Here is a 23,498-nt window from a genome sequence, read left to right on the forward strand (position 1 = left end):
AGCAGGGTCCTGGCTCGTAGAGAGGCCACTGCGTTGGCGCTCTGGGCCTTGGACCCTAGCTCGAGCTAGAGAATAAACTCCTTTGCCTGTTGCAGCCTTGGTGACTCTGCCTATCTGTTCCTGGGGCTAAAAAACCCGGTTCTAACAATGAGAAAATAATTATGGTTGTTTAATGTCTTGGCTGAAATCTGGTCTTTTGAAAACATCTATTATGTAGATCTCCATCTAATTCTGCATTCGACTATGATGGACAATTTGAAGCAGACCAACCCTCCCACCAGAGCCACTAGAGAAGCTGGATAAGATACTTGAGAAACAGTTTATTTTAAAGGCACCAATTGCTACCCAGGCGACCAGGATTTGAGGAGATAAGATTCCAGAGAAAAGGGAACTTTCAGGAAGTGAGCCTACCTTCTCTGTTGCTTTTCTCCTCTAAGTATTTGCTGATTCTTATGCCCCACGGAACCAATGTTCTTAGAAGGCACAAAGTTGATAAGCTAAGCCAAGCTCAGCAGCCTCATGGTGCTTGCTGGTGCTAGAAAGACAAAATTGGAGTTCAGGCCCACCAAGGAGGAGAAAGCATGGTGAACCCCCTAGGCTTTCTGTTACATTTTCCACATGCTCAGCCTTAGTTAAGAAGGTCTATCCCATCCCCATCTTGTACTCACGGGCTCTCTTATTTTCTTGTAAGCTAGAAATTTATTTATTTTTAATATTTTGTTTATTTTTAATTTTTATTTTTATAAAATAAAAATTCATTTTTTATATAGTGCAAGACAGGAGTTCAACTTTATTTTGCTTGAGATAGATAACCAGTCAAGGCTAGCATCATTTATGAAATAAACTATCCTTTCCCCTCTGAATTGAAATATTACTTTTGTCATGTCTTAAATTGAAACAATCTATTTCTGGAATTTCTCTTTTGTGGCACTGATTTTTTTGTATATTCAAATATGTACTGGACATTTATCATTCTTTTTGACTCTGCAGCACCTGAATCACCCTCCTATATTTGGGGAAACCTCCACCTTATGCTTCTGAGCCGATTTCTCACTACAGAAGCTGAAAATGCCACGTATAACCTTTCTCACCTTCCCTTGCAACTAGAATGTGGTAGCAGCCAGCCTCCAAATCGGCACCAGTGATCTCTGACTGCTGGTATTCACACTCTCACATAATCCTCTCTCATTGAGTAGGGTTATTTCAGAAATGATTGTGTGATTTCTGAGGTTGGTGATGAGTCACTGTGGCTCCTCCTTTGTTCTCTGTCCTGGATCACTCACTCCAGGGGAAGCCAGCTGCCCAGCTGTGAGCACACAGGAGCAGCCCTAGGGAGAGGTGCATGTGCTGAGGAACTGAGGCCTCCAGCCAACAGTGATGTGAGTGAGCCACCATGGAAACAGATCCTCCAGCCCGTCAAGCCCCTGGACCACTTCAGCCTTGGCCAACATCTTGACTGCAAGCTCATGAGAGAGACTCTGAACTAGAACTACCCAGCTAAGTGCTTCTAGATTCCTGACAGACAGATACTGTGTGAGCTAATAAATATTTATTGTTTTAAACTGCTACATTTTGGGGTAATTTGCTATATAGAAATAGATAATACAAGGGGTATGGGACTTGACCCAAGTTCTTCATTTGTTTTATATTCTTCAATATTTTATAGTTTTCTCCATGTGGGAGCTATGTCTTTCTTAAGTTTATTCCTAAGTATTTTATGGTAATATGAATACAATTTTTTAAAATTTCCATTTCTATGAGTTTTTGCACATTTAGAGCATGACTATTGATTTTTATATATTTATCTTACAGACAATACTTTATGAGATTCTCATATTCATTCTATACTTTTATTTTTTAAACTAGAGTCTCTTGGGTTCCTGGGATACGCAATCATGTCACTAGTAAGAAGGTATTTCAAAATAAAGGACTTCAACTTTTCTAAAATTTATGCCAATTATTTCATTTTTCTTGTCTTGTTGGTAAACCCTCCTAAACAGTGTGGGACAATACTGACAATAGTGGGCGTCTCTGTCTGGTTCCTGATTCTTACTGAAATGGTTTTTAGCATTTTGTTGCTTAGAATCACAGTTGCTGTTCATTTTCTTTAATTGAAGTATAAATTATATATGACAAAGTTCACCCTTTTAAAGTGTACAGTTTCGTGAGTTTTAATCACCACCAACATCAAGATCAAGAGCATTTCCATTCCAGGAGACAAGTTCCCTGGTACTCCTCCGCAGTCATTCCTGTATATCTTTCTTTCAGTGTAAGTAAGATACTTGCACTTCGAGGCAGGAGGATCACTTGAGCTCAGGAGTTTGAGACCAGCCTGAGCAAAAGTGAGACCCCATCTTTACTAAAAATAGAAAAAAAATTAGCCAGGCAACTAAAAATAGAAGAAAAAAAATTGGCCGGGCATTGTGGCGCACACTTGTAGTCCAAGCTACTTGGGAGGCTGAGGCAGGAGGATCACTTGAGCCCAGGAGTTTGAGGTTGCTGTGAATGAGGCTGATTCCACAGCACCCTAGCCCAGGCAACAGAGCAAGACTCTGTCTCAAAAAAAAAAAAAAAAAAAAAAACAACTTGCACTTATGATGCAACTCCAGTTAAGTTCTATATGAATAGAGACCCTACCTATATTGCTCATCCCTGTATTTCCAGCACCTAGCGTACCTGGGACATACCAGGTCCTCAACATTTGCTGAATTAAATTAATAAATAAATGAATGAATGAATAAACTGATCAACGAAGCAACCAATTCACCATGGTGCTTGGCCCCATTCCTTAATGCTCCTTGATGCCAACTGCTTTCCTGCCTTGGTCTCCCCAGTCTGCATTCTCCTTGACTCCCCACTGCTGGACTATACCTGCTGACCAGGAGAGCTATCCACTGCCTCTAACTGCATCTCTTTGCCTATATGGTTTTTCTTTCCAAGTTTAACTACAAGGTAGGGTGCTATATAGTGGGCTCAATGCTCAACAAGAAGCTTAACAACAACAAAAGTAGCTGCTTCCAGTAGTGTCCATGGACATACAGTGTCAAAGAGAAAAACTAAAATTGGGAAGCAAGAGAATCAGACACAAAGGTGTGTAGCTTAATAACCACCTGGAGCGTTAACTCTAGAGCAGCAGGCCAAGATGGGAACTGGGGATCACTAATGAGTCACAAATTAGAAGAGGTGAAGAGACACCGGGGAGAGACAACAAAGCTGGGAACTGAGTAAGCTACCCATTCCCTTTACAGAGTACTCAGCCAGAGATGCTTGCTATTTTAAAGGGGTATAGCTGAGTCAGACCAATAGCCAGCCACTTTGTGCCAGCCGTCTGATGCTCTGCCTGCCTCATGAATTCTCAGTCAGCTGCAGAAACATCTACTCACAAGCAGCTGCTCTATTTTGGAGGGCATGTCTCATTCTCAGTTCCCTCCAGGTGCAGCACAAACTCCCCACGACTGACCAGATAAGATGGCATTTGCAGTTTCAGAACTGGTTGCTTATTTGTTCATACCTAGAGAAAAGGGTGAAGAATGAGCTGTGAAATGAAAAAAAGTGAAGGAACTCATTTTTTTCTTTAAAAAAAAAAGAGTAAAACATACAAAAATGCAACTGAGATTTCTGAATGTAATTCACACCCTAGTATATTCCACAAAGAAACAAAAAGGTGCAATCACAGAAGCATAAAGAAAACATGCTTTGTAAACTACCCTTTGCTTACTAATAACAAATGTAGGCAAATTGGGCAGATGTAAATGATACCACAAAGTAGAAACACCAACCACAGAATCAAGATTGGCAAACCTAAATAAGGGAAGTTGTAAAAGACTATGACAGACTATCACTGAGAAGTTTGTCTTCAGGAATTTGGACGATTGAAAACAAATTCAAAGTTCAGTTTTGCTGGAGGAAGCAAGAAGGGAGTATATATTGCAGATGGGCACGGGTGCAGACAGAAGGTAGGTAAAGGCTAGGTTAAAGGGACGCAGATAATATATCCCAAAGCACAAGCTTAGTGAGTGTGACAGACTTCTCTCACAAGAAAGACACCTGGCGTTTTACGCGTCCTCCTGAACGCCTACAGGGTACTTCTAAGAAGCTACAAAGCTGCAATCCCGTTCTCATTTGCAGCACCACGGGTTTTTGCTTTCAAATATCTGCAGGTGTATCCTCCTGAAACCGTTAAACTAAGGGTTTTCCTTTTCTGTACTAGAGTGGACTCTACCACCAGGCTCTCCACCTGACTTACAGCAGGGAGGTCTTAGACTGCCAGGTCACCGCTTTTGTACTTTATTAGGGAGTCGAAGGCATTAATAACTGGTCTGTAAACCCAATCAGGGAGACCTGGGGATTCTGGCCGCGGAACGCGCGGAGGAGCTGAAGATTCAGGGTTCCCAACTGACTCACAAGCTAGATTCGGAAACGCGTGTTCCCGACCGGAGGCGGAGCCGAGACTCAGGCCGATCCCAGAACACAGGGCGGCCTTGGCCAAGGCATGGAGGTTTTCTAGGCCGCTTCTAAAAGCTATGTACACTGAAGAGTCCTGGAATAGGCAAAGATCTCTACTGCAATCAGAACACAATGTGAATTCGAAAACACGCAGAACAAGAGTTCCCTCAAAAACACGCTGCGAGAATGTAAAAGAAAGAGCCAAACTGCGCAGCTGGTCCGGAGGCCAAAGACTACGATCCCCAGCATTCAATACAGTAGTTCCTCCTAGCACGTTGCATGCCGGGAACTGTAGTTTCTCACCACCCCTATCCGAAGCTGCTCCGGGGGATTTTCAACCTCTCAGGTGTTTCTCTTTCCCGAGAAGCACGTCCAAACAGAAAGGTGACTGCGAAAGTCGTGCTGGACTCACTCCCAACGTTACCCCATGCGTAAATGGGAAAGGGTGAAGAACGAGTTGCCATGGCTACCGTTTCCCCTGGTCACGGAATAAACGCTCTCTAGGATCCGGAAGTGGTTCGGCCGCGACCTCTCGAAAAGGATGGTTACGTTCATTGGACGGTTTCCCTTAGAGGCCAAGGCTGCCCAGGCAAAGGGGCGGTCCCGTATGTGAGGGGCCCGCGGAGCCATTTGATTGGAGAAAACCTGCTAGGCCTGACCAATCGGAAGGAGACACGCTTCGGGCATCGGGCACCGCACCTGGACAGCTCTGATTGGTGGACTGGGGTCCCCCCCACGAGTTCCCATTGGATACAGTGGGTGCGTGGTGCGGCACGATTGGTGGGTTCGTGTTTCCCGTCCCCCGCCCTCGAGAAGTGGGGGTGAAAAGCGGCCAGACCTGCTTGGGGTGTAGTGGGCGGACCGCGCGGCTTGAGGTGTGAGGCTCGCAGCCCACGAGTGGGGGGGTGGAGGCGGCTCCAGCGATCAAAGGGGATTTGAGACTCACCGGCCGCACGCCATGAGGGCCCTGTGGGTGCTAGGTCTCTGCTGCGTCCTCCTGACCTTTGGTGAGTGATCCTGGAGGAGTGGACGCCCCCCCTCCTCAAGCGCGGCGGCTTCTCGAAGGTTCTGGGGGTGTTGAGCCTGGGAGGGGGATACCAGGGCCTGCGGTGGGCCAAGAGGGGGGCATGGCCTTTCCTCGAAAGAGGTTTGGGGGATTATGTTTATTCTCGTCTTGTTCTAGAAAGAAAAAAAAAGAGAGCAAAGTCATTTAAGTCCCCGGCTGATCTAATAGTATTGAGCCCGGAGGTCTCAGCGACCTCGGGGTGGGGCTTCTCTTGGGCTCTGGCTCCCCCGGGAGCTTGCGGGTGCTCCTGCCGGAGGACTTTTGTCAGCCTCCGCAACCCTTGGCTTGAGGACCCCCGCCCCCAGTCTTCCGACGACTCGTGTGCGCGTTTCCTCTCTTAGATGCCGGTCTCAGGAACGTGAGGCCCTGGACCAGCAGAATGGCAGTGTCAGCGTGTTTGATTCAGCTTGCTCGAGCTCGGTCCTTAATTAATATCTCTTCCCCTTCTCAGGACTCTGGGCCCAATTTCAGTTCCCCTCGCCAGAGGTTGCACAAACTCTATTTGTGTTCTGACTTGTGATAACGAAGGTCCAAGTTTTGGCTTGGTCAGTTGGGACGCCGTGTCTCGGAGCCTGTGCGCAACACGTGTGGGTGTAAAAGAGGCCTGGTATCTGTCTGCTAAGCGTTATTTATAACGGATAGGAGGGGCACTGTTTAGAAGTGATGGCTGTCTCCGTATTTCGGAATCTACTGGGGGCCTCAGCATCTGAACTTAAGTAGGAAATGTGCTGTGTTGGGTTTACATTGAGTCTTTAAGCCAGTGAGTCCATTCTTCCATCCCCACCTCCCATATTTACCAACTGAATTCTGCAACCCTTAACCTTACCCTATTAGATCATATTCCTTCGAAGTAACAATGTTTAAGAGTTTTCTGGTGTTAAATTTCCTTCAGGGTCTGTCAGAGCTGATGATGAAGTCGATGTGGATGGTACAGTGGAAGAGGATCTGGGTAAAAGTAGAGAAGGCTCAAGGACGGATGATGAAGTAGTGCAGAGGTTGGTGTTCGTTTGAAACTATGCAGATTAACTCTGTGAGTTACGATAGCTTATTTTATATCTCTTCTCCAAAGGTCCAGGTAAAGTGTAACACTCTGTATTTAAATACCTAACAAATGGTCAGAGAAAAATGGTAGGGGGAGTTAGTTATGTGCATACATAAGTAGCTTCTAATTTGCCCCTAGGAATCACTGATCATAATTGAATGAATTCCTTTTAAAACTATTTTGATATCTATATTGCAGAGTACTAGCGCTGTAAACTTGCTTAAGACCTTTAAGTTGGTTTTGTGTTCCTTAAGTGTGTACACTTAGTAACTTTAAAAAGGAGATTTCTGTCAGTTGAACAGTATTTTAAAATTTGGCCTCTTAGAACTTACAATTTTGAAGTCCTTACCATGGAGCATAAATAAGTGTGACTTTGGTTTTTAGTGGGTTTATTTTTCTGGCCATTTAAGAACCAAGTATTTCCAACTCTGGGTTGATATGTTAGTAATATTTTGTAAAGATTTCCATTTTAACCCTCAAGACAGTCGTCAGAGGCCACTTGTGCTCTCATCACACTTTCATCACAACCCTCTATTTTTGAAGAGGACTAAGCAAGTGCTCGCTTCGGCAGCACATATACTAAAAATTGGAACAATACAGAGAAGATTAACATGGCCCCTGAAAGAATAAAAATTTGAAATTAAAAAAAAAAGAGAGAGAGAGAACAAAGCAATACAGTATCTGCTTATCTAACTGATTTCCTTAGAGAGGAAGAAGCTATTCAATTGGATGGATTAAATGCATCGCAAATAAGAGAACTTAGAGAGAAATCTGAAAAGTTTGCCTTCCAAGCTGAAGTTAACAGGATGATGAAACTTATCATCAATTCGTTGTATAAAAATAAAGAGGTAAGCAACATGTGGTTAGGATAATATTTTGTCTATGTATGGTGGCATACTTGTTTACTTTCATAGTAAAATAAGTAAAATAAAGTAACTTAGTAATTCCAAGTAAGAAGTTAACTAAAGTTTAAATACTCAATTGTGTAAGAATTGCTATTAGATGCTTATGGCGGGAGGGACGTTAGACATTTTCCCCTCTCTTTCCTTTTCCCTCCACATAGTCTATGGCCTGCTAGATAGTTGTGAATCTTAAGCAGTGGTCCCCAACCTTTCTGGCACTGGGGACCAGTTTCATGGAAGACAATTTTCTCTTGAGGGTGGCGGAGGGTGAGGGTGGAATGGCGAGTGATGGGGAGCAGCTGTAAATACAGATGAAGCTTCATGGGATTGGGAAACGAAGGTCTTAAGGACAGTCACATAAACTATGATAAACTAAGCTTCATGTATTGCATGCCTAAAGATCACTGATAGAAGAATGGATTAGTATTGCCACTCTTAACAGTTCAGGTATCCCTGATAGTTGCTGCAGTACTTTGTGTAAGGCACTATGCTTCCTTTACCAAGAGAGCAAAGTTACTCCTTTACCATAAGAAGTCTTATTCCTTAAAGAGTGCTTTTTCCAGGTATAGAGGAGAAATAATATGGGGTTGACAGTAAATTCAGTGTCTTATGTATTTTGAGGATAATCCAAGTGTATTAACTCTGGCTTGCATTTAGATTTTCCTGAGAGAACTGATTTCAAATGCTTCTGATGCTTTAGATAAGATAAGGCTAATATCACTCACTGATGAAAATGCTCTTTCTGGAAATGAGGAACTAACGGTCAAAATTAAGGTAAGTGTAAAATAAATTTTCTTTTAAAGAAGAAGAACCCTAAAAGATAGGGAATCCATCAGTCAAGATAGGTTAGGTTATACTGCAGTAACCATGTAACTCCCAGTGAGACTTGGGAGTCAGCAAACTGTGGCCTGTGGGCCAAATCTGACTTTGCCTGTTTTATAAATACACAGCCATGCCCATTTGTTTGTATAGTATCTGTGACTGCTTTTATGCTACAATGGCAGAGTTGAGTCGTTGTGACAGATCCTATGGCTCAGAAAGCCTAAAAAATTTACTATCTGGTCCTTTAAAGAAAAAGTTTGCCAGCCGCTGGCTTAAATCAATCACAGGTTGCCTGCGGCCTTTGCTCTGCCTCATCTTCATGCCAGGACACAGGCATGAGCAGCCATCTGGAGTGTAGCTGGTTGCCATGGTGCAGAGAGAGCTTGGAGGGTCTCACACCAGTTAAGGGCTCAGCCTAAAAGCTGCACTCATGGCTCCCACTTGTGACTCCTTGGCCAGAACTAGTCACATGGCCTCACCCACCCATACGTGGAAGAAGTATAAGGTGTTCCTGGAGGGTGGAGAGCCAGGAGTATTCAATGAAGAACGTTAATGATCATCACCAGTTCCAAATACAGGAATCATTCAAGTGCTTTTGTTTTTAATCAAAGAAATAGGGAAGACATAAAATTTTATTTTTCTTGAATTTTTTCTTTAAAAATTACTTGTTTTATTTATATCAGTCTGTACTTTTTGACATTTAGACCAGTCTGCCATTTGGTATTGATACTTTCTCAAATACACCAAATACTTTAAGATGTGCACTTTCTGAAAAGGCCATGAAATACTATATAGAGGAAAACATCTCAGTTTAGTTTTCGATATTCAAATTGATGGGGCCCAAAGCTGGTAGTTTCTTTGTATATAGCTCAGTATTTGCTTGACATAGTGTGAGTATCAAACAAATATAATTATCTGGTTCTTGTCTTTTAGTGTGACAAGGAGAAGAATCTGCTGCATGTTACAGACACTGGTGTAGGAATGACCAGGGAAGAGTTGGTGAAAAACCTTGGTACCATAGCCAAATCTGGGACAAGCGAGTTTTTAAACAAAATGACTGAAGCGCAAGAAGATGGCCAGTCAACTTCTGAATTGATTGGCCAGTTTGGTGTTGGTTTCTATTCGGCCTTCCTTGTAGCAGATAAGGTTATTGTCACATCAAAACACAACAATGATACCCAGCACATCTGGGAATCCGACTCCAATGAATTTTCTGTAATTGCTGACCCAAGAGGAAACACTCTAGGACGGGGAACAACAATTACGTGAGTATTACTGGTTTTTAATAAGAATTAATAGCTCTAGTGAGGATCTTGACTCTCCAGTTCTGGTTCGCTCGAGCAAATGACTTATTCTGGGCCTTAATTGTCTTGGCTACAAAATGAGGAAACAACTGTTATCACTTGAAGAAATATTTGAGGACCTGCAAAGGACCAGGCACAAAGATTTGTGATTGCTGCTGTACGTGGAGGGCATAAAGCGGGAAGTGTTAGCTCTCCCAGGGGAGAAGGCAAATTGGAGGCCTCAGAGGAGAGAGGGGGCTTGGTCAGTTTTCTAGGTTAGAAAAGCACTTCAAGTCTCCGGAGCACCCTGGATAAGGCATGGAGGCGCAGCATGTTTGCAGGACTAAAGGAATTCTCCCTTGGTGGCAGTTGATAGAATTTGAACTTTTTAAAATATTTCTGAAGGTGACGTGTAGGGTGGCAGGACTGTATGAGAAGAGACTTCGGGTGACTATTCAAAATCTTTGAATAGTCAGCAACCAGGGCTGGGGTGGCTTGGAGAGAACAAGGTAGAGAGACAAAGGGCTTAAAAAAAAGTTAATGAAAGTTATGAAAGCTCTTTGGTAGAAAATATCTCATTTGAGAATAGTTTAAAACTATTGAATTTGTACTGGAATTCCTTTTAAGCCAAAAACTGTTTGTATAGACAGATCTTATATCCTACAGTAGCTCTTGGTGCTTTTCATACTGTGAAGTAGACTGGGCAGCTTTTTGCCTTTTTCAAAAATATTGCCATCTTGGAGATAAGGACATTCCATTTCAGAGGTCAAATGACTTGCCATGTCAGTACGAAAATGTGCCTACAGCTTTGATTTTTTTTTTTTCCCCTTAAAAAAATTTTCTCAATATACAATGTTTTAAATCTTCATGTATGAAAGAAGCATATCTATCATTTTGACCAATTTTCTTCATTCTAGAAGGTGACATTTCCTGTCTTCATTGTCACAGATGTTTTTTAAATGAAGACTAATTAGATGACTGCATTTTAGTACTTTTGCTAACTTATTGTTCCCAGTTTACCTTTTTCTGCCTTTGTTAATAACATTCACATCTCCAGGTCTCATTTGGAGGCATCACTAAGTTATACTTAGGTGTTCTCTTTTTAAGACACTGTGCTAGGTGTTGGGGGGGATAGGTAAATTATTCTTACAGAAACAGATTGAAAATGATGTCCCACGAGGTGTTAATGTCTTAGGGTGCTAAGAGACAAGTGCAATTACCTGGATATAAGCTCCGTGAAGATGAACGTTCTATTGGCAGCTCCATTCTCAGAGCCTGACACTTAAATAGCAGATATTTATGTGAATGAATAAGGATAATGGGGACAATTTCATGCAGGTAGCATGGGTAGTTGATCATAAATGAAACTTTACAACAGGTTCTGCTTTCCTTGAGCAAATTTGCCCTTTTTCTTCAAGTCCTTCTACCCCACATTGGCTCGTCAGATACTCATGTGAGTGCCTATTATGTGCTAGGGTCAGGACTACGGTGGAGAATAAGACGGATGTAGCCCCCTCTCACACAGGGCTCATTCTAGTGAGGAAGAAACACAGGAAGTAATTTCAGAGTGACAAGTGCTAGAAAGGAAGCTAAGGCACACCTCCCTACTTGTTCGAGGAAAGGGCATCAGAAGGCCTTTCTAAAATAGTGATGTTGGGTTCAGATATCCTAGGCAGCAAGCACAGTGTATACGAAGATCCAGAAGCGAGAGGGTATGGCCCATTGGAGGAACTGAAAGTCAAGCATGACCAAAGGAAAAGGAAAGGAGAGAAGGCAGGGAAGTGACAAGGTCAAGATCCTGCTTTATTATTTGACTTCATCCTATATTTGACCAATAAAATAGAAGCATCAGACAGTTCAGTTTCATACTTCTGTTCCTAACCCTCAATTAGCTACTGCTTTACCCTTATAAGAGATTTTATGAGGATTAAATGAGATCATGAAATTGGCATCTGATAAGTGTTAACTGATATAATTATGTCTGTCCTCCTACTACAGTGAAGAGGTGTCCTACGTTTTTTCACTAAAGCTGATCTCTCGGCTTCTGCTCTGTTGTGTGGCTCTACTCCTCAGAGGCTGAGCATAAATTAGTTCCTTTCCCCATCTTTCAGCCTTTCCCTCACACCTCACTCTCCCCTCCCTCGATGTGTCAGTGTTCAAGTCCCTGGCGCGGAGGAAAGAAAGGCAGGTAGTGCCATGCCCCCTTCCACTGTCTGGCCCACACTTTCTCTTTCTTGCCCCTCTTACAGTTGAACTTGAAAAACTATGCTTGCCTTTTCTCTGCTACTTCACCTTCTGTTCACACTTCAGCCCAGCTCAGTCTATTTTTTAATTTATCCACCTTTCTCTCTTTTTTAAATTTTTTAAAATTTCTTGTAGAGGTGAGGTCTCACTATGTTGCCCAGGCTGGTCTCGAACTCTTATCCTTAAGCAATCCTCCAACTCAACCTCACAGAGTGCTAGGATTACAGGCCTGAGCCACTGCACTCGGCCATATCCACCTTTCCATTGAAATAACTCACCAGTAAACTTTGTTGCTGAGTCCAGTGGATTCAGGTTTTTTAAAAAATTGACATTGCTCCCAGCAGTAGATTTTTTCTTTCTTTAGTTTTTCTACAAAATTTGCTTTCTGCTGCTCACTCCTTAAAACAATCTACCCAGTACCTGGCTTCCATGAGCATGCATGTCTTTTTTATTTATTTATTTATTTTTTTTTTTTTTGAAACAGTCTTGCTCTGTTGGCCCAGACTAGAGTGCCGTGGTATCAGCATAGTTCACAGCAACCTCAAACCCTGGGCTCAAGCAATCCTCCTGCCTCAGCCTCCTGAGTAGCTGGGACTACAGGCGCATGCCATCTTGCCTTACTAATTTTTTCTACTTTTAGCAGAGATAGGGTCTCACTCTTGCTCAGGCTGGTCTCAACTCCTGACGTCAAGTGATCCTCCCACCTCGGCCTCCCAGAGTGCTAGGATTACAGGCGTGAACCTTTGCCCATTTCTTAAATGTTGATATTCTCGTTCTCTAAAAGTTAATTTTCAGCCCTTTTCTCATCCGTGTGTTCCTCGTGCATTCTTATCCACTGCCATGGCCTCAGGTTCCATCTCTGTTTCTTGAATGTATATTCTTAGTCTAGATCAAGAGTCAGCAAACTTTTTCTTAAAGGGCCAGCTAGTAAATACTTTCAACTTGTGGGCTATATGATTTGTCCCAACACTGTTTTAGCTTGAAAGCAGCCATAGATAATAAAAGAAGATGTATCTCAGTAAAATTTCCAATGAGTGCCAGCTATAGTTTGTTGACCCTTGTCTAGATCTCTCTACTGGGCTCTATACTCATGGATCTAATTGCCTTTTAAATACCTCTACCTAATATGTCTAACCGTACTTATCGGGGACCCAAACATCAAGGTAGGGACTACCTGCTGTGCTTAAGAGTAGGTTGTGATTTGCTATTTTTGATGGGTGGAGGAGAGGTTTGCAGAGGGGCAGTAGGAAAGAAGGGTAAGCAGTGCTACCATTCTCAGAGTTGAGACTGTGTACGCTGGCACTGTCCAGTGTGGCAGCCACATGCGACTATTGAATACTTGGAATGTGGCAGTGCAACTGTGAAGCTGAACTGTAAATTTTATTAAATGGTCCTAAGTGCCTGGTAGCTACCATTTTGGATAGTACAGATATAAACACTAATTCAGATTAATTTCCTTTTTTTTTAAGGAACATGTTTCTATTAGGGATAGTTAGCTACAATAATCACTAGATTTCTAGAATAACAATAAAAGCTGTGAAAGTACATATAATTTCATTTTACTCCAGAATGTTTCAGTGCTTTTCTCACCTTGAGAAATGAAAAACCCCAACATACTCAGAAGGCTGGGAGCATTTTCTGTGTCTACTTTAAACTAAGGATATGCTCTACTTGAGGGAATGCAAGGAAGATTCTTCCCTTTACCATATCTATATGTGGTATATTTAGCTCAGAGACCTTTTTTGGTGATGGAGAGTTCTTAACATGACTAGTGGGAACATATTGTGTTACACAACTGCTGGCTATTATCATCAAGGTATTTACAATTCATAATCAAGTCTTCTAATGTTGAGTGTCTCTAAACATCTTATTTTCCTTGCAGGCTTGTCTTAAAAGAAGAAGCATCTGATTACCTTGAGTTGGATACAATTAAAAATCTCGTCAAAAAATATTCACAGTTCATAAATTTTCCTATTTATGTATGGAGCAGCAAGGTAAATCTGTGTTGATAGGAACTTACATGTATTACCTTGGTCCATATTTAAACGTTTAACATTAACAGAATAAAAGCTCAATGTGGTTCTTTCACTTGAGGATACTTTCAGGGTTTTCTCTCAAAGACGTATTTTTTTTGAGCTGTAATATTATTTCATAGTCTATAGACAAAATCAGAATTGTTAAATAAATGAGTTTAATGGTGATTTTACTTTCTACTTTAACAGACTGAAACTGTCGAGGAGCCCATGGAAGAAGAAGAAGCAGCAAAAGAAGAAAAAGAAGACTCTGATGATGAAGCTGCAGTAGAAGAAGAAGAAGAAGAAAAGAAACCAAAAACTAAAAAAGTAAGTCTGGGTCACCTTATTGCTTAAATGTTGTTTAAGATACATGGGGAAAAAAAACAGGAAAAACCAAGTATGCACAGGCTGATCTTCGGTTCTTAAAGTTTTACTTTTTCCAGGTAGTAAGTCCGTAGGACCAGCTTTTGAAAACAAGACCTTCGTTTGTATGTTGTCCTCCTCTAGAAACATTTAATTAAGTAGCAAACCCAGGTTATTTTTATGAAGAGTCTCCTGACTTCTAAATATTGCCTAGGACTGGTGGCTTATGTGTTTTGAATTGTAAGATCTTAAAAAGCTTTCTGAATCCTCTTTTGTCCTTTTATCATGTAGAGATGAACTATAAAAATAGTTCTCTGGCTTGCTCAGGTAGATAAGAAGTATTGAGGTGGTTGTTAGAAATATTTTGGATTTAAGTCGTGAAATATGAATATGTATATCTTTCTAACCTCAAAACTATTATTTTCAAGAGATATTTTAGCTAGTTAAATAACAATGAAGAAAAACTTAAGTGGCTTTTTACCAGTTTTAATTTTAACCATGGTTAAAATTTTCTTGTATGAAATATTGAGAGAAACACTTTGCTTTTAAATTTTTGATCCAATTAGCAGGAACCATACTAGATAACAGGTATCCTTTGGTGCTTTTCACATTCTTGTGAAATCCACTGAAGCTATGGTTACTGCTAGGAACTATGGATGAATGCTGGCTGAGAAAGACTAATCAAATACTATAACTTCAGGTTGAAAAAACTGTCTGGGATTGGGAACTTATGAACGATATCAAACCAATATGGCAGAGACCATCAAAAGAAGTAGAAGAAGATGAATACAAAGCTTTCTACAAATCATTTTCAAAGGTAAATATTATTTTAGAATTCCCTAGCTTCCAGGTTATTAATGAGTAGACAAAATATCACCCTATTAGTTTAGTAGAATATGGTATGTAACCGTGAATGATATGGTCCATCTTCATTTTTTTCCCACTGAGAACATTGAAAAAAAGACCTTTAGGCCAACTATAATATGTCTGCTTTTAAGAATATAGATAAAATAGTCATGTATCAAATTAAAATATAATTTATTGACTTAATCAAAATTAAAATCCCATTTAAATTTCATATGAACTTTTGAGATTAGCATCTCACTAGAAGATGGTCTTTGAGAATAATTGGTTTCCAGAACACATCATTTTTACTTCAGTTGAATTATTACACTGAACTATTTTAAAATTGTAGTGGTTATTAGAATTGATGCTAGCTCTTAGTTAATATGATAATGAAACATTACAAAATAAAAATGTTTAAAACAGTTTTATGACTGTTTAAACACACTTGGTTTCCTTTTTAATTTTTTATATTTTGTAATATGTATATGTATTTTTTTAATTATTCTGAGGAGTCTGTAGGCTTTACCAGATTGCCAAGGCATTTGTGTTACAAAAAAAGATTAAGAACCACCTACATAGGTAGATGTTTGATTTCCCCCACAAAACCCATAAAACACGAAATCAAGTTACTTAATGGCTTTAATCTTTAAAGAACTTACTAACAACATTAAACATTCATTGTGAGATCCTGTGCCTAAGAATAATTTCTAAATCTGTGTTTCCTTGCCTTTTTGGCAGGGAGGAGGGTTTCGGTTGTATTTATTTTTTTTTACTGATCCCTTCTTTAACTTTGTAACTCTTAAGAATCTAAAACTGGCATTGATTAAGGTTGTTTCGAGTTAATGTTTTCCCAAACAGCATTTTATACAAGTAATAGAATACTTTAATGGATTTAGCATAGCTAGATAAAACTTAAGATTCTATGACTATATTTATTCTTTACTCTTTATTCCATATCCTTTAAATGTCAACTCTTGAAACTCCCTTGTTTCTGTCTGCACTTTTACTTCTGTGAACTCTAAAGCCTAGTGTATAAACTTATTTTCATATAAATAAGGTAGCTGTATTTATTAGAACTGTAATGTGAGCCACATATGTGATCTAAAATTTTGTAGAAGTCATATTAAAAATTAGAAGAGGTGAAATCAATTTTAATAATGTAATCATTTAACCTAACATACCCAAAATGGTATTATTTCAGTATGTAATCAATATAAAAATGAATAATGAAACATTTTACTTTTCTTTCCTTTTTTTTAATTTGTACTATGTCTTCAAAATGTATTTTACACTTAACAGCACATCTCAGTTTGGACTAGCCACATTTCAAGTGCTCAGTAGCCATGTGCGGATATAGTAATAGATAATGCAGATCTAGGGAATTTCTGACTTTCATGCTTCATAGGTATTTACATACCTTTTTATATCCATGGAAGAAATGTGTTAAGTATTTTTTGTAGTTCAGCAGTGTACTCATGAAGTATTGCATATAATTTTGTCATTTAGGCAGGGTGGTGGTTTAGGAAAACCTATTGTCTCACACATGTGGAACTTAATCCATCCTTTCCCGAGTTTAGGATAGAGTAATGTTATTGGCAGTCATCAAAACAACCATATCTAGCTGATCATGGTCATTTCTTCTCTCCATGCCACCCTACTCTTCTTGCTTCTCTTCTTTTTTTTGTAAGGGAAATTTTTTTTGTTAGTTAAACTTAATATGTACCACATAAGAAATTGCTTAGCCTTTATACTGCCTTTTTCCTGTGCCATTTGAGTGACTAAAAAAATACCAACTTTCCATAGGAAAGTGAAGACCCCATGGCTTATATTCACTTTACTGCTGAAGGGGAGGTTACCTTCAAATCAATTTTATTTGTACCGACGTCTGCTCCACGTGGTCTATTTGATGAATATGGATCTAAGAAGAGCGATTACATTAAGGTGGGTTTTTAAGTAGTATAAACTGCATTTAAAATTTGAGAGTACAATTTCCAGAAAGTGACTGGATTTTTTTGGTCTCTCTTTAGCTGTATGTGCGCCGGGTATTCATCACAGATGATTTCCATGATATGATGCCCAAGTACCTTAATTTTGTCAAGGGTGTTGTAAGTATCTGAAGATTGAGAGAAGAGGGGCCTTGGAGTGGAGGTCTGGCAGTGTTAGGGCTTTTTTGTTTGGCTTTGCTTTTTTCCAGTGTTTTTGTTGCTCACTGATTTTTCTTTTGCCATCTGAAGGTGGACTCCGATGATCTCCCCTTGAATGTTTCCCGTGAGACTCTTCAGCAACATAAACTGCTTAAGGTAAGTGTCTCCAGAAAGACTGGCCACTTTGCTCTTTGGGGTTCAGAGGACAGGCTCCATTTGTGGAGGTACCAGATTTCGAGTCTAGTGCTTGACTCTTCAGATGAAGAACTTTCTTTCCCTCTGGGATTATCAGATCCTGAAAATCTGATTCTTTTTCCCCCCAACATTTAATAAAATGTAAAACATTATTAAATGTTGGAGGGGGAAGAATCAGAGAAAGAACTGTACAGTGAACACTCGTATAGAGCCACTGCCTGGTCCACAAGTAACAGGTTGTCATTTAGACTTTATCACATAGCCACCCATTTTTCATTAAACCTTTTTCCCCCCAGTGCCTCCGTAATAAGACTCATTAGTTTTTTAATTTTAAATTAGCCTATTTATTCACTTAATTTAAATCCTAGAAAGAGTATCAGTGAGTTCTAAGGTTAGAATATAAACATTAAAGTAATCTTTTGGCTATTTCCACTGACAGTTTCAGCTCAGTCTGACATACAAGTGCTTGCTTCACCATTCCCTGCCCCCTCATAAATGGCAATGACAGCACCCTCTGTTTGCATCTTTCATCACTACTCCCCAGGTACCTTACATTCTCAAAAGTGAGATGAACTTCTCTAATCAGTTATTCTTTAATTTTGTTTAGGTGATTAGGAAGAAGCTTGTCCGTAAAACTCTGGACATGATCAAGAAGATTGCTGATGAGAAATACAATGATACTTTTTGGAAAGAGTTTGGTACTAACATCAAGCTCGGTGTGATTGAAGACCACTCGAATCGAACACGTCTTGCTAAACTTCTTAGATTCCAGTCTTCTCATCATCCCACTGACATCACTAGTCTAGATCAATATGTGGAAAGAATGAAGGAAAAACAGGACAAAATTTACTTCATGGCTGGGTCCAGCAGAAAAGAGGTGAGATGAATTCCAACTATCAGGAATCCTGGCATACAGCTGGGAACTTACAGCCAACTCTTCAGCGGAAGAAAAAGAAAACTTAATTGTATAACACATTAACTGCCATATGAGTTGTATTTAACTCACGCTAGTTTTGAGCCTGGGGCCTTGTGAAGCATATGTAACTCACACGCCTCTTTACCATGGGAGCCATGGGAGCTAATTTTCAAGTTGCATATAACTCATACACAGAAAACAATTAAAAATAACAAATTTTTCATTAAACTAGAAAGGATTGTTTTGTTTTTGAAGTTTTCATTCTATTTTCACAATAAAACACTGTGGCCCCAAGAAAAAAAATTTTTTCTAGTGTGGCAGTCAGTGTGATAACTGGAGTAGTTATGAGGCCTAGTCAGTCATGGACAGGAAAGTCACTTATATTTGCTGCACCTATTAATTCTTCACCTATAAAATGGCATAGTTAATACTATATAAACATAGCTGCTAAGATGAGCAACCATGCCAATGCTAGGCTTGGAAAACTGTTACTTCTTTTTATTTCATAGGCTGAATCTTCTCCATTTGTTGAGCGACTTCTGAAAAAGGGCTATGAAGTTATTTACCTCACAGAACCTGTGGATGAATACTGCATTCAGGCCCTTCCTGAGTTTGATGGGAAGAGGTTTCAGAATGTTGCCAAGGAAGGAGTGAAATTTGATGAAAGTGAGAAAAGTAAGGAGAGTCGTGAAGCAATTGAGAAAGAATTTGAGCCTCTGCTCAACTGGATGAAAGATAAAGCTCTTAAGGACAAGGTATTCTTCTGGAAATTACAAATTGTGAAAATTTTAGCACCTGCATTTAAGAAAAAAAATTGTGTTGTCAGCAAATTGAACTGCAGCTTGTTATTTTGTAACCATTAAAATTGTGAAGAACAATGTTTAACGATGTAATTAAGTTATTGAGAGGAAGAATTTAAAATGTATGAAAGTGTTCTCTAGTTTAATAGTGTTTTTATAATAACTTTAGTTTTTACAGGTTAGATTTAAGTTTTATGTTTTTAAAAGTTGGTGTTTAAGTATTTCTAACTGAAAAATTCAGATTATTAAACGACAGTATCTCCTAAGAATTCCGAAACCTGAATGAAAGCCATTTTTCTGACTTGAACCTGTGTTTATGATCTTCAGTGACAAAGTCTTAGCTGAAATAGAATTACCCAATGACCTTACCTGTTGATACTCATTTACGCCTAACTTTTGATTTCTCATCCTAAGATTGAAAAGGCTGTGGTCTCTCAGCGCCTGACGGAGTCTCCGTGTGCTCTCGTGGCCAGCCAGTACGGATGGTCTGGCAACATGGAGAGAATCATGAAGGCTCAAGCTTACCAAACCGGCAAGGACATCTCCACAAAGTAAGCGTCCTCTGGAACGTCCCTGCCAGTGTGTTAGCTCTTGTGCGTCTTTTGGAGATAATGCCAGCTTCTATATGGAGACTAATGTTGTTTTTAAATGTCCATCACTGTCTACTATAAGGTAGACAACTTGACAAAAGGATTTCTCCTACATTAGATTGATAAAGATAAGGTTTTCAACTCATGATTTATTGTTTTATAGTATTTTATGTATAAATGGAAATTTTCTTAATTTGTTATACATATTTCTTTTGTATTAGATCATATACCTGGCCTGGCATCTGAACAGTTTACATTTTTAAATATAATGGTTACATAGGTAAATGACAATAACATTTCTCAAATGAGTTAAGTCTATTTTAAATCACAGTGCCCCCTGTGCATTAAATTACAGGTACCCAAACAGAATGTCCCACAAAGTAAAGGTTTGTAAAGGCCTTGGGAGTTAAGTATTTTAACTCAAGGGCCAAGTATTATAGGTACAGGGGGTTTGGGTACCCTTTAAGAAATGAAATATTTTATGTCTTAATGTCACAGCAGTCGCCTTGAAAAGACTTCTTCCCTGCTGTTATTCTCTCTTCCACTTGGAATATCTTCTTTCTGATATGCTACCTAGTCATCTTTTTTTCCCCAAGGCTTAGCTTAAGGATTTTTTTTTTCCTTCTTAAAGCCCTCACAAGTATAGTCTCCATTCTTGTCATAATTCCAAAACTCCATATATAGAATGATGTCAGAATTGGCATTATCGCTCATCAATGTATAATGCATTTTAATATAAAATGCTAAAATGCTGCCTGTGTATATCTTGTCTCTTGACTAGACTATAAATTCCAAGTGGAGAATAGTGTTCTGTGTATCTGGTATCCCATTGCCACAATACAATAGCCATTCAAAACATATCTACTTATTTACTTCAATATATTATCAACAGGAAGTTACCTTCCATTCAGCAAACATTGGAGCACTTACTGTGTCTATACCCTGGTGGTCAAAAGTAGACACAGCTCCTGTCTCTGACATTCAGAGTAGTCAAGACGACAAAGTCTCTAGTCCTAACTACTCGGGAGGCTGAGACGGGGATTGCTTGAGCCCAAGAGTTTGAGGCTGTAATGCACTATGACTACATAAGTACAGTCGTCCCTAGATATATACAGGGCATTGGTTCTAGGTCCTCAAACCAAATTCTGTGTATACTCAAATCCCATAGTCTGCTGTACACAACCCACGTATACAAAAAGTCAGCCCTCTTGTATGTGTGATACTCCTGAGAGTACTTTATTTTCAATCTGAGTTTGGTTTTGGGTGGAGAACCAGCAGATATGGAGGGCCAACATTTTTTTTTGGAAAAAATTTACATATAAGTGGACTCTCAGAGTTCCAACCTGTTCAAGAGTCAGCTTGAACGTCTTGATTTTTTTTTCCCAAGTGTTATTCTCTGTAATTATGAAAGAATAGGGGAAATGTATGAACCCTAAAATTTGTTAATGTTTATTTTTATCCCTTAACAGTTACTATGCCAGTCAGAAGAAAACATTTGAGATTAATCCCAGACACCCACTGATCAGAGACATGCTTCGACGAATTAAGGTGAGTTAATAAATACTACAGCAACCTTCTTAGTTGTCTTTGAATTTGAGTACTTTGTATCTTTTAATGTTAATCAAGTGCATCTTCTTCCCTCTCAGGAAGATGAAGATGACAAAACCGTTTTGGACCTTGCCGTGGTTTTGTTTGAAACAGCAACACTTCGGTCAGGGTATCTCTTACCAGACACTAAAGCATATGGAGATAGAATAGAAAGAATGCTTCGCCTCAGTTTAAACATTGACCCTGATGCAAAGGTTTGTATCCCTAACCTTCCCACATAGGTTGGCTGGCTTTCTTTGTTTCTTTCTGTTCTTTCAGAATAGGCTTCTCATGATTAAGTGATGTAGCTTTGCCTGATTTCTATTTTTGAAATAATTTTCTTAGATGTTTGAATCCCCATAGTGTTAGGCATTGCACTAAAAATTAATACGAAGTTTCCCTTTCCTATCCTCTTTCACTTTTGCCTTTCTCCTTTTGTTAGCTTGAACTTCCAACTCTACTTAGAGGATTTGCTCTGTAGTTCTGAATAAACAGGACTGATGTTAAGTATGATTTTACACAAGTAAATGAGCAAAGTGAAAGTAGATCCAGGGCATTAATAGGCCCATAAATGTTGCCCTTAGGTGGAAGAAGAACCCGAAGAAGAACCTGAAGAAACAACAGAAGACACAACAGAAGACGCAGAGCAAGACGACGAAGAAGAAATGGATGCAGGAACTGATGAAGAAGAACAAGAAACAGCAAAGGTATGTTAAATCAAGAATTAGACTTGCATTTTTAGTTCTTAAAAAGTTAGGCAGAGTTTTGGTTCTGGCGAAGGTAGGACTGTGTAACTTAGAGAAGTTAGACTGTGAGCCTTAAACAAATCTGCCTTAAAATAGGTATCTATCTAAAATCAAATTCAAAAGCTTGAGCAAATCACTTTTTCTCTTTAAAAAGTGTGTAATCTTTATCACTTCCTTTATTCCTCTATTTTAACCAGCCATTATTGTGTTGTTTTTAAACATTTTTCCTTTTCTTGGCCCACAGTGTTACTATATTCTTTGCAACTTGCTTCTGTGTTACTATATAGCAACATTAGGCTAATTTAAATTTTTTATTTCCATATTCAAGGACCATTGATCTTGTTGGTGGGTTCTAACTTATTTTTGCAGATAAGCAAGATGAAGTTGGCCTACACCCAAAATATTAGAAATAGGCTGGGCCCATTTTAAATTGTTTTTTCCATACATAAAGCTTCTATAAGCTAGGGTTTTTTCCTGCTGGTTTTTAATGTCTTCCGGTCTTTCTACTTTTGCAGGAATCTACAGTTGAAAAAGATGAATTGTAAATTATACTCTCACCATTTGGATCCTGTGTGGAGAGAGAATGTGAAATTTAAGTCATTTCTTTTGGGAGAGACTTGTTCTGGATGCTCCCCCAGTCCCCTTCTCCCCTGCACTGTAAAATGTTGGGATTGTGGGTCACAGGAAGAAGTGGGTTTTTTAGTTGAATTTTTTTTAACATTCCTCATGAATGTAAATTTGTACTATTTAACTGACTATTCTTGGTGTAAAATCTTGTCATGTGTATAAAAATAAAAAAGATCCCAAATACTCAGTGTTTTGGCTATATTTTCATAATATATTGCCTAGAACTACCTGATAGTTTGCTGCTTTTTTTTTTTTTTTTTTAATATGTCTTAGGTTCTTTCTTTTCCTTACAAAAGTGACTCATACTTATTGAAGAAAAGTTTTTTTAAAAATCAAAGGTTGAGCTGAGCACGGTGGCTGGTAGCTGTAGTCCCAGCTACTTGGAAGGCTGGGACAGGAGGATGGTTTGAGCCCAAGAGTTCAAGGCTGTAGTGTGCTATGATTGTGTTGCATTCCAGCCTGGGTTACAGTGAGACCTCAAAAAAACAAATGTTTCAGTTTAAAAATCAAAGATTTAAGAAATCTCCCATAGGGAGGAGAAGCTTTCTTACAGAAGAATTACAAATAACACATAGTCCTCCACTCCATTTTGAGTGTGGCTAGACTTAGTGACTCACTGATAAAGAATAGAAAAGGAAAAACGGTAACTTTTGCAGTGGAGAAACCTGGCAGACACTACCTTAACCAAGTGATCAAGCTTAATACCAGAAGTAATGAGGACCCATGATAGGATGTGATGAGAAGGGTGCTTCACTTTTGTGGTATTCAAAAACCCATAATATCAACCTAATGGGAAAAATATCAGGCAAATTTAGGCTATGTCAATAGTACTCTTTAAGTTTCAAGATCGTGAAAAAGGAAGAA

At 39.4% G+C, this 23,498-nt stretch overlaps 1 protein-coding gene and 1 non-coding gene across 2 annotated transcripts; both read left to right on the forward strand.

Moving 5' to 3' along the window:
* The first annotated feature begins 5,289 nt into the window (after nt 1-5,289).
* On the forward strand, nt 5,290-22,815 carry HSP90B1 (heat shock protein 90 beta family member 1). The gene is made up of 18 exons (XM_069491403.1): nt 5,290-5,453; nt 6,405-6,507; nt 7,261-7,402; nt 8,114-8,230; nt 9,212-9,543; nt 13,688-13,799; nt 14,028-14,147; nt 14,884-15,000; nt 16,833-16,970; nt 17,057-17,134; nt 17,264-17,329; nt 17,976-18,245; nt 18,794-19,039; nt 19,499-19,635; nt 21,144-21,222; nt 21,321-21,476; nt 21,846-21,968; nt 22,523-22,815. The coding sequence occupies exons 1-18, from the start codon at nt 5,405-5,407 to the stop codon at nt 22,550-22,552; spliced, it is 2,415 nt and encodes an 804-aa protein (XP_069347504.1). The 5' UTR covers nt 5,290-5,404; the 3' UTR covers nt 22,553-22,815.
* LOC138397741 (U6 spliceosomal RNA) lies at nt 7,110-7,215 on the forward strand. Its single transcript, XR_011235857.1, has one exon. It is a non-coding gene; the product is annotated as a U6 spliceosomal RNA (small nuclear RNA).
* Nucleotides 22,816-23,498: the final 683 nt, after the last annotated feature.

This window comes from Eulemur rufifrons, chromosome 16, assembly GCF_041146395.1.
Source record: "Eulemur rufifrons isolate Redbay chromosome 16, OSU_ERuf_1, whole genome shotgun sequence".
In the NCBI taxonomy this organism is placed as follows: Eukaryota; Metazoa; Chordata; class Mammalia; order Primates; family Lemuridae; genus Eulemur; species Eulemur rufifrons.